General features: G+C 36.6%; 1 protein-coding gene across 3 annotated transcripts; it reads left to right on the top strand.

The window, feature by feature from the left end:
* Positions 1 to 1373: 1373 nt before the first annotated feature.
* Positions 1374 to 10266, top strand: LOC126851346 (uncharacterized). Of its 3 annotated transcripts, XM_050595222.1 has the most exons (8): positions 1374 to 1529; positions 5631 to 5767; positions 5936 to 6060; positions 6273 to 6412; positions 7388 to 7599; positions 7746 to 7983; positions 8506 to 8750; positions 9344 to 10266. In XM_050595222.1, exons 1-8 carry the CDS (start codon positions 1520 to 1522, stop codon positions 9572 to 9574), a joined length of 1338 nt encoding a protein of 445 aa, XP_050451179.1. In that variant the 5' UTR covers positions 1374 to 1519; the 3' UTR covers positions 9575 to 10266. The 3 variants fall into 3 exon arrangements, with proteins under 3 accessions (XP_050451179.1, XP_050451180.1, XP_050451181.1); XM_050595223.1 differs by lacking the exons at positions 7388 to 7599; positions 7746 to 7983 and adding an exon at positions 6725 to 6754; XM_050595224.1 differs by lacking the exons at positions 7388 to 7599; positions 7746 to 7983.
* The last annotated feature ends 1044 nt before the right edge of the window (positions 10267 to 11310 follow it).

Raw genomic sequence — 11310 nt, 5'->3', positions numbered from 1 at the left:
TCTGCATTTTACAGATTATACATTTATTATCACTGTAAACATATATCTACTAACGCTGTACATGCTATTTTTCTTTTGTAATATATTATGCATAGAATAAATCATCTCCAACTTTGCACTTATTACGTAATCAGCATTGCATCGCCGCAGAGATTAATGTTAAAGTGTAACGTTGAAAATATTTTTAATTAATTTACAAACTCCGTAGTGCAAATAAGTCTGTCTTTTCACGATGGATAAAAGTTGATGGATTGATTTCTGTATAATAATAAGATACGTGGAAGCTAAAGGATCTCTTGCCATGATAATTATATTTTTATTTAATGACATATTGATTCAGAATCGTATTGTATACATTAACTATGAGTTTCTCATATAAACTTACAGAAATTCAATTTATGAAACATAGGTACATCAATTTGTCAAAATCAGCTGTTGATAACTGGTGACCATCAATCGATTACAGATATCATCAAGAGATAACTTATTTATATCGACATTTCTCATAATTAAAAATTAAGATCGTAGGAAATATATTTACTAATATTTATTAATGTATTTATATAATTTTTATATTAATAATTATTTATAATATTTTTTTTGTGCTGCATGTTTTTTACAATTGAATCTATGCGTTCCAAATGATTCACATGAATCATTCGGAGAATCATCATTACGCGGAAATCTAATTGTCAAACGGAGTTGAGCGAGCTCTACATTCTAATGCAAGTTTATTATTTCATGGTTATTATTACATACATTGTCATAACTCGTCGTATACTTATATAGACTGTTCCTCAAATGTAACGCAAATGAAAAATTTAATTGGTCGATAAGGATTACTAGGTCATTCAAATGAAATCATCGTCTAAGAATGATAATGACCATTTGTTATTTGTTTCATGCTCTATATAAGCACTTTTAATTATTCGTCTCTTATCAGTATTATTTAAAAAAGTAAACCGCGATTTTTCTCTCTCTCTTTCTCTTTCTCACGCATGAATTAAGAATCGCGCAATGCTGATTGAGAATGAACTTTCATCACGCAAGCGCAATGCGCACGTAAAAATTATTATAATCGGAAAGTGAATGGGAGATAATATCGAAACAGAAATGATTAATTCGAGGGATTAATGATTCACAATTTGGTCATCGCGATGATAAATTATATATTAAGAGTTCTGATGATCTTTGTCTTATTATATCTATACGTCACAATTAATCGGATCCACGAGATCTATCTCTCGGAGAGCAGAGCATAGGAATTCGATATATGTATTTACGTCGCTGATTCTCATGACTCATCCTGCTCGTTAATTATCATTCGTATATATGCATACATCGTACCATCATACCTGCACGCACCGCGCATGCGTTGCGCTGTCGGTTGCGGTCGGCAAGACGTCAAAATTCCGCGCCGCGTCGCAGCTCGCAGTACGAATTCCGTCGTTGTGGTGTGCGAACCGTGGTATCTCGTCTCTTATAACCGGACAACTTTGTATACTATTAAAAGAGCGACATGGCAGTCTGTAAGTTATAATATCCATATCTTTGACATCTGAAATTTTTTATCTAAATTTTTAATAATTTTTTAAATCTATATAATCTAAGAATATGGTTTATTTTGCATATAATTCCTATTACTAGCTGTATCTTATAAAATCTATTTTATTATTCATTGACGTGTTTTTCACAACCTTTTCGGAGCATAATAGTTATGATCACTCGATATAAATTGACGCGTGACATTACGTAATGTTGTATATACGTAGAATTGTGACGTTGCGCCAAAAAGATTTTACTACCATATAATATATCTAAGATATTATTTTATTAAACAATATTTTTGTAACAATACTTGTTGATTAATTTCTGGGCGCTGGTTGAAGAGTCTCCGTCTGCCTCGCGAACTCATTTCCGCGCGTCGAACTTTATTCCACTTTACGGCGATCGAAGAATAATAGAGTTTCTAGGCGGAAGAAATAATAGCTCTCTTATTAAGAAGCGATGCTGTATGCCGTTTCTTTTCTAAAGTCTTTCTAAATATAGAGTTGGGGCGCGGCTGCCGGTTTGACAAGTCGGCAAGCTAGCCGGCCGGCGTTTCGATACTTTTATTCGATTGCATTGCATCTTGAATGTTCAAACGATTCTTTAAAGAAATTATCACGTATGAATGTTTGTGTAGAATTGACCTAAAAAAAGATTATAGATCTCGTCGCGTGTTTTCAGAAAATGAAAAAAAAAACTCTAACAACAAATAACAGAGATTTTATTTCGGTTTTCACAGACATTCAATACAAGAAAATAAAAAAAGCGCAATGATAATATTAAATTATAGATACTAGGTATAAATATTTGTTAGTGTAAACACGTAAAATCTTAGGCATACTATATGTATTATCGCTGCGGTATCTGTTCCACGATTTAATAAATAAATACCATATCGTCTGATTAAATGAATAAATACCACATTGTCTGAAAGCTTGTTTAATTCTCGAGTTTACATGCGATATAAATGTAAGAAATTTCGTAATTATATAGTGAATGTGAGAGTAGATCTCGGATCCGATGACGAGTTTTCCCTTCGTTGGATATAACATCACGTCATAAGAATGCGATCCCACCATGTCCATGTAATCCATGATTTCCAGATATTGCTGGTTTCGTAATAAAATTGCCGCCTTCGAGCTTCTTCATCTTATCGCCTAAAGTCGTTTCTTCCGCTCTCTGAACGCGCGAAAACTAATTTATTATTCCCTCGAAAATCTTGCTTTCCATCATCGAGTCTATTCTTGATTTCAAGAACAAACACACACACACACAGATATATATATATATGTATATATATATATATATATATATATATATATATGTACGCGATTATTTGAGTTGCGCGTTTACGAACTGCATATGCGAAATATTTTATTCTCTCCATTGTTCCTGCCACCTTCGTGACCGATCGTATGCCTTGTTTGGATATTATCAGAGCGGAATCTTGGAAGTGTTTTGCAAATTCTGCGCGTGAAAGATGGACACTTTTCCCATTCACCTTACCGTGAAATTGAAGCGTTCTATTGCACGGCTCTCTAATTATATGTAACCTTTGCCGACCGGGTTCCCTCTGTCATTCACGTAAGTTTCTCGAGGGATAAAAATGTTAAACAACTCGTCTATCGTCCTTCAAAAATTCCGCGTACAAATGAAACGCGTTGTCTTTATATTATATAACCGGCGTGAAGAAGAGACAAGTTTGTAGATAGATATTGCTCGAAAAACAATACGAGCCGCGACAGCTGAAAATAATAATACAAAAACGTTTTTATAATTAAATAAAAAAGGAACTTTTGTAAATCGTTTAGACATTGTGGTTTAAATATCATATATTTATCATTGATTTTTAATTTTATGGGAATATTTTCTTCGCTGTTAGATATAATATAGTCGGAAAATACTTGACGGAAAGATGTTCCGCGTTTTAGAACAGGTGACGAATTAGCGGCGAGTAACACCTGTTGTATAGGAAGTTTCAGTAATCTTGGCAAAAGGCACATTAAATTACGTTCTCCACAGCCGGTTCATCTTGCAGTCCACGGTAAAGCAACGACAGTTGCCATGCGAGGTCAATGGCAGCACGAACGGCGAATCGCTCCACGAATAGTTCTACATAGCCGAGCTATCGGCCGCGATTTACCGTAGGATTAAATAGCGTGCAACTATTTAGCGTGAAGAGCTCGGACATCATTTTTTTCCCCACGCGATACACGCGATCGCCGTATCGTTATCTGAATTCTCTTTCATCGTTTCATCACGAACGGATGTCGCGGATGAAGAAATGCCAGAAATTAATTGCGTGTAATTTATTTTGGACAATGTAAAAAAAAGTTATGAAATTTTTGCTTACATTTCGAGCGTGAGCGACGGCATTCGTAATTGCGCAACGCGAATCGGGCTCAATAGCTCTAATTTTCACGTTGTTATGTTAATTGCGACCCACATTTTATGAAAGCTAATCAATTTGGCGCGCGAAATTAACGCGACTCGAATCACCACCGATCTCTTTAGACGTCGACGAAAGACATATTCTCCGCGTCCGCTAAAGAAAAAGATTATAAAAAATACTTTTAACATACATTTTTAAAGAATATTTCTATAACATACTTTGAAAACTTTTCGAATCTCGCAGCAGAATCGCGCGTATCGAAGCAACGTATATCAAAGCATTGATATGTAATTTCGGCAATCAAAATAACAGAGTAATCTTCGGGAAGGAAGCTTCAGTAGGAAAACATTAACAGATATCAACGTCTTATCGAGCGTCTCACACTCCGAGCGTGCAGACTCTCGTCGAAAGGACAGCGGGCGGCGATTATTCCAGATCGCGGACATCGCGAATAATTGACATCGAAATAAGAATGACATCAGACCGCTAGACCTACTACGCTCGACGACGACCTCGAGTTTAGCATCGGCGTTACATTCCACATAGCGTATATATAACGTATACAGAGATGTCTTATGCAAGGATCATGCCAAATCATCTCACGTTATAATCCCTTTCTCGTTTTACAGTTTGTATGATGTCAGCGGTGAATAGTTGACCGATACGTAGCCAACTATTTATAATCGTTACGTCTACCGTCACTCGCGTGCTATCAAGTTTACACGCGTTTCGAGAAAAAACAGAATCAGAAATAGAAAAAAAAATAGATAAAAATATTAATTATACGATTGTCGCCTATTTTGCGCGACCTCGGAATTAATGACGTGCTTTAAAATTCTCTTGCTTAAGCGTTTAATGTAAATTACGTGAAGATAATTGGAATGATTATGTATATTATTATAAATTGTTTTCGAAGAATAATTTGAAGAATAAAATTGAGAACTGAAAAATTTTTGGAACGGAACTACCCACCGATAGTCGCATCCTTAGTTTTCTTCCAATGAGTCAAAATTATTAAAATTTGTTGTTTACGAAGAAACGTGATCTCGTTGAATCAAGAATAATCTTTTATTCCAGCTTTACATCTTGGCGTTTCAGAGCAGAAAATTGTATCACTTATTTAGAACGAAGGATCGCGTACACGTAACTCAATCGATTCAAGAATATTGATTCAGTCTCTTATATGCAACATTGAAATTATCGATAACATATGTTTTTATTACGCCGACGTTATATGCGCGAACATTTCCTTGCTAGCAACGTAAAATTGACAGTGACTCATCCTTGCACGTCGAACGCATCGATAATCGCAGCGTCGTTTTTACGATGCGCAATTTTAAAACTGAACGACGCAGGTCCCGCACATGTATCTCGTTTGCACCGAGAATGACCTTTATACAACTGTCATTAAAATAAAATCACGATCGAATCACTAGACATAAAAGTCACGTTCATGATTATCACTACCAGCGCGCGATATCGATCGTATCCTGCATTGTCCTACTTTCTTGAGTATTTGACGTAGCCGTAAAGTCGGTCTGGCGTCAGGATGTCTGGATGTTCGACATTGACACGATTTTTATGATATAGAGAACGCTAATCGAATTAATCAGCGCAATTTATAGCGATTAGCGAAAGTGAGATAAGTTATTCAAACACGATGGCTTCACGTAGTCCTTTAATTTTTCAGCGCTTTCCACCGAGGACAAGTTGGAGTACCATTTTTATCCCGTGACAGCCGGACAGATTCAGTTCCGGGTGAAGGCGTCCAACGATGCTCACATCGCTCTGACTACGGGACCTCAGGAGGGAGATCCGATGTACGAGGTGAGATCTTGTCTTCTCCTTTATTTTAATACAGAGTATTTGAGAATCAGCAGATATTTTTCTAGCCACAAATTTTAGCTTTACTATAAAATTTAATTTTGTGACGAGATTTTTATGCGATGATAATTAAACTGCGACGGAATTGAAACTCTCGCATTTTCTTTTCAGGTTTTTATCGGAGGATGGAGCAACAGCAAGTCCGTCATACGCAGGAATAGAACCAAGCCGGAGATGGCGGAAGTAGAAACACCTGACATTCTCAGCGGCGACGAGTATCGTGGTTTTTGGATAAGGTAGTTGCACGCTCATTCTTGTTATATTCTTATTATTCATTAAAATGTCGTTAAGAGACGAGAGTTGTTATTATTTTGGTTTAATTAGCATCAATGAAGTCTTGCTTCGCTCGAGTCATTAAGTCTTGTTGTCACACGAGTCATCGAGCTTCGATATTTTTTGCGCAATCGTGTACGTAACATATCTCTTATTTGTCGTGCAAAACTTGCAGATGGAACGACGGCATTCTCACGGTTGGCAAGGAAGGCGACTCGGCTCCATTCCTGAGCTACGCCGATCCAGAACCATTCGGGATCGGTTACTTCGGCGTCTGCACCGGCTGGGGTGCCACCGGTGAATGGCTCATCGAAGGTAAAATTAGCCGGGGGAAGGTTTCTTCTTTTCTCACTTCTAACAATATGAATTATTTTTTCAATTCTCACTTTTTTAATCCTTAATATATATATTCTCCTTCTGATCCACCTTGTTTTATAGATTAGAATGTTGGCATACATATCTGCGTAGGTAGAAATAATAAAGAGACTCGTAATGTACAGTTACAAATCGTCTCTTTATAGGTTGATCAAATTTTTTATATTTCCTGGTGAATTGATATTTGACACTTTTTGATTTTCTTTCCGGCATCCTTTCGGACAATCTGCTAACGCATTGCGGTTCGCACAGCCATATGCTGCGGCGGCGGTCAAGGTGGTTGTACGTAATATATTTGAAAAGCAATTCTCTGTTGCAAGAGAACCATGGCGTAGTCGCACGTGATTGTTTCTTAGATTCTGCTTGCCCGAGTATGTCTGATTCCACTCTAGCACGGATTAGCTCCATCATCACGTGTAATCGATGCTGGATTAAGAGCGCGCGGAGGAAATTCGATATTTCGCAGAAAGCTTCTGCGTTTAATAGTTTCAAGAGAAAAATATTAATCCAGCATATCGATACACGGCATGTTTAGTTATAATAGACTGTAAGGCACCATAGACACTCGATTGATTTTTGCCCACATAGATACTTGGATTTATTTATTTGATTGCTTTCCCGCTTTTGCCTGCTGAAAATTACATCATTTTAAGTAATAAAAAACGAAACATCGTATGAAATAGGAAATTTCTTTAATTCGAAGGAGAGCACCATATTGAAAAAAAAAAAAAGTATGATGTAAATATATGTACATAGACTGTGTACGATAAAGTTCTAATTTATTTTTTCTTTCTTTTTTCTCATATTTTATTTAATTTACTTTACATTAATTAGAAATTATTTGATTTACCATATAGATAAAAATATTTTCAATTCATTATCTTTTATAATTTTTTTTTTTTTACGTTCGATAAGGTCGCAAACCCCTGAACACTCTTAACAAGCTAGAATACAAGTTCCATGCCGTGCGAAGCGGCTCGGTGCTGATTGACGTGAAAGCCAAGAGCAACGGACATATCGCGCTGACTGACCGGAAGGGCGAGTCGAGTCCCATGTACGAGATCATGCTCGGCGGGTGGGAAAACACGGCGTCGGTTATTAGATACGATCGCAAACAGCCTGACAAGGTTCGAAATGATCTTGCTAAGTGTCATGTTAATTAATCGGAACGGTAAAATTGGTCCGACGATTGGGACGATTTGGCGATTCCGAATTAAGATCATTCACACGCGATCATTCGCTCTCACGTGGAAAATTTTCCGTACCCGTCCAGGTGCGCGTGGACACGCCGAATCTGCTCAGCGAGCGCGAGCACAAGAGGTTCTTGATTACTTGGCTCGAGGGCCTCGTCACGGTCAGATCGGGCGGTCAGAGCGGTGCCATCCTCATGGAATGGCGAGACCCGAATCCCATCGGCGTGAGCTATGTGGGGGTGCGCACTGGTTGGGGCGCGACCGGAGATTGGAAACTCCGTTTCGAACAATATCCCGCAGTTACAGATCAGAAGAAACGTAATAATCTCTTTCTGAACGTCTCTCTTTCTCTCTCTCTCTCTCTCTCTCTCTCTCTCTTTTTCTCGACGATACGAGATCGGCGTCAATGCTGAACGATGACGTCACGTTGCGCAATAATTTGCCATGATTAATAAATGACATTAACGCAATCTCGCAATCGTCGAATGAATAAATCTCCATGCTTGGCTGCGATGTTAAATCCGTATACGCCTTCACGCACGCGTTTAATTAATAAAAGACCACTCCTGATTTCTCTCTGTCATTTTGTCAATTGACATTTGTAGCGTACTTATCTGGGTTTCGATTTTTATTTTTTATTTTATTTCTCAAACACGTACTCCATTAACCGCATGCAATTTTATAGCACACAGCTTACGCATAGACAAACGCATTAATATAGCTTAATTATTGGGTGACGATATTTGCATTGCTGCATTATATTATATTTTGATATTTTTTATTGTGTCAATATAGAAAATTGCTTCCGCATATTTATTAAGAGTAAGAATATGATTATAGATCCTAGCACGGCGCCGTCCGCACCGTTGGAAGTCCGTGGAGTCGACACGGGAAGCATGTGCTGGTGCGATGCCTCCGGCGGAATGGTACCGCCTGACGCGGTCGAGGGTGGAAACGACGACGGGCCCTTGTTCGTCGGTAGGGCTCATCACGAGGGTGCTCTCATCCCCGGCAAGGTGAAGCCCAGCCACTCCGTCTGCTACGTTGCCTGGGGCGGTGAAGAGCACGGAAAGACTGATTACCAAGTGATTATCGATCCAAACTAAAGATTAATTAATTAACTAAATAAAGGATTTATGGAAAGAATTCAAATCGAGATTCTAGATTTTCTTAAATTAAATTAATGAAAGTCACTGATCAAAGTATATAAAATTTCACCATCTTATATTTGACTGATCATAGCAGTAAGATTTCATTAAAAAATCAGTAATAATTGTACATATTTGCAAAATATAATTTTTAAAGCTTTCTCTATTCATTTTGGATTGTTTTTTTTTAGGAGAGGCGAATTCTCTCTTACACACACATATCTATACATATAATGATTAATAATGATAAATAAAACATATATAATATTTTAAAAAATGTAGAATTATATACATATTATAAGATATAAAATTATATACATATTATAAGAATAGATTTATATATATATATATATATATATATATATATATATATATACATAGATTTATATACATATTATAAGAATAGATTTTCAATAGTCAAACATTTTGTAATCACATCCAAAATCGACCGCGTATTTATTACACATTTAAGATAATTTCCAATTTTGTACAGAGAATTATTCTCATTGTTTATTTTGTCTTTCTTCTAGGTTCTTTGCGGCTGCAACCCTACGTGGGTGCCGACGAGCGGCAACAACATCCCGCCGAACGCAATTCCGGCTGGCGAGACTGAGGATGGCGAGTCGCTGTTCGTTGGTCGCGTATCCCACGAGGGCACTCTGACGATCGGCAAAGTGCAGCCTTCTCACAGCGTATGTTACATACCTTTCGGCGGCTCCGAGGTTGCCTTTCCCGAGTACGAGATCATGGTCGGGCAATAAACGGCGAGGAAATTTTCCGACTCCGAATGAAAAATCGTCGACTTATCGGCAGTCTTGCGAAGAAGACATAGCTTCGAAGAAGACAGCTCTCAATCATGTTTAATATCGATGCAAAAAAAAAAAAATGAACGAATAGACAGAATCAATGCGCAAAGACTTGTTTCGAATTTGTCAATTTTTTTTTTTTTTAAATAAAAATTTACGTATTTATTGGAAAATATGGAGAAGGAATCTCAAGTGTGCAAACTAGTCTGTAGTTATATTATAAGTCGATAACATTTACGCGAAGAATGTTGTAAAACTGACCGATAAGTCGGCGATATTAGCTGAATGCACTATCGTCTATACGCAAGCGTCTGCTTTCGCACAGAATATAATTGCGGCCGCACGTTATAGGAAGAGAGAGAGCAAATTAAACGGCAATACATATATAGCGCGGCTATAAATATGTATGTTTATGCTATATGTATTCTTGATCGCGGTGCACCGGATATTGTCCGGATAAAGTGTTATTTTGCCGCTTTTACATCGTGAGGGGTCGAATCGTAGATATATATTTTTCATGAGACAGCTATCATTTTTCCAACGCACAATATATATACTTTAAGCTTCTCAAAAAGTATATTTTTGGAGATTCTGTATTGCTATGATACATAGAAATTAAACATATATCGATAAAGATATTAAAAGGATCTTGTTGCATTTGATTGTACCCTTATCTAAAATCTTTCCTCAATTCTTTAATACCCAGATAGTCAAATTTGTCGAAAGCAGATTATGTTAAATGTCTGCTATCAACTATTGTCAGCAAAAACAAATGCAAATTTGATATAGAAGTTGATTAAATCGACAAATTGGTATTAAAAATCAAAATCTGACAGCAGATTGATGGCAGGAAAACAGGATCTGCACTCATGCAATATGTCAACAAAATCTGCAGTTTATTACAAAATTAAATCTTATTTCAAATCGTATAATTCATTTATCGCTATATGGCGCGCTATTTGCTATATATATATGCTATATATATGTATTGAAGTTTATGTCATGACATATATAATGACTGCAAAATGCAATTATTTATAAAAATTGAAAAATAGTAAGAACAATTAATTTTTAGATAATAATTTTCATTATAATATAAATGATAAAAGAAAATAAAATTGGGATTTTTTAAATTTCAAATGCGAGGTGTTTATTTGTATTATCCTTCTTGTACCTATCATATTCCTGATATCTCAAAATTTAAATTTATGTAAGTTTTGGCAAGAGGATCAAAAACTGATCCTGCAGGGAGAGTTTTTTAGCGGGTGCGAGTCCCGCATATCCCACCGGACCGGCCAGTGGGAATGCATAATGCATTTTTCTCTTCCTTCGTAAAACAAAAAAAAAAAAAAATCTGACATTTCTATGAATTTTAAAGCTTTAAATTTTCACGTTTTTTGAAATTTTATCTTGTGCCACCTCTTTGCTGATTATATTCTCCTGTTACTTTTGCGAATTTTAAAACTTCAAATTCTGGCGCTTTTTAAAATTTGAATTTGTGCCACCTTTTTGCTGATTATGTTCTCCTGATATGCTACCTCTTTGCTGATCATGTTCTCCTGTTACTTTTGCGAATTTTAAAACTTCAAATTCTGGCGCTTTTTAAAATTTGAATTTGTGCCACCTCTTTGCTGATTATGTTCTCCTGATATGTTACCTCTTTGCTGATCATGTTCTCCTGTTACTTTTGC

The sequence above is a fragment of the Cataglyphis hispanica genome, chromosome 8, assembly GCF_021464435.1.
Source record: "Cataglyphis hispanica isolate Lineage 1 chromosome 8, ULB_Chis1_1.0, whole genome shotgun sequence".
Taxonomy (NCBI): Eukaryota; Metazoa; Arthropoda; class Insecta; order Hymenoptera; family Formicidae; genus Cataglyphis; species Cataglyphis hispanica.
The sequence above is the reverse complement of the archived record's forward strand: the minus strand, read 5'-3'. Positions and strand labels throughout refer to the sequence as shown.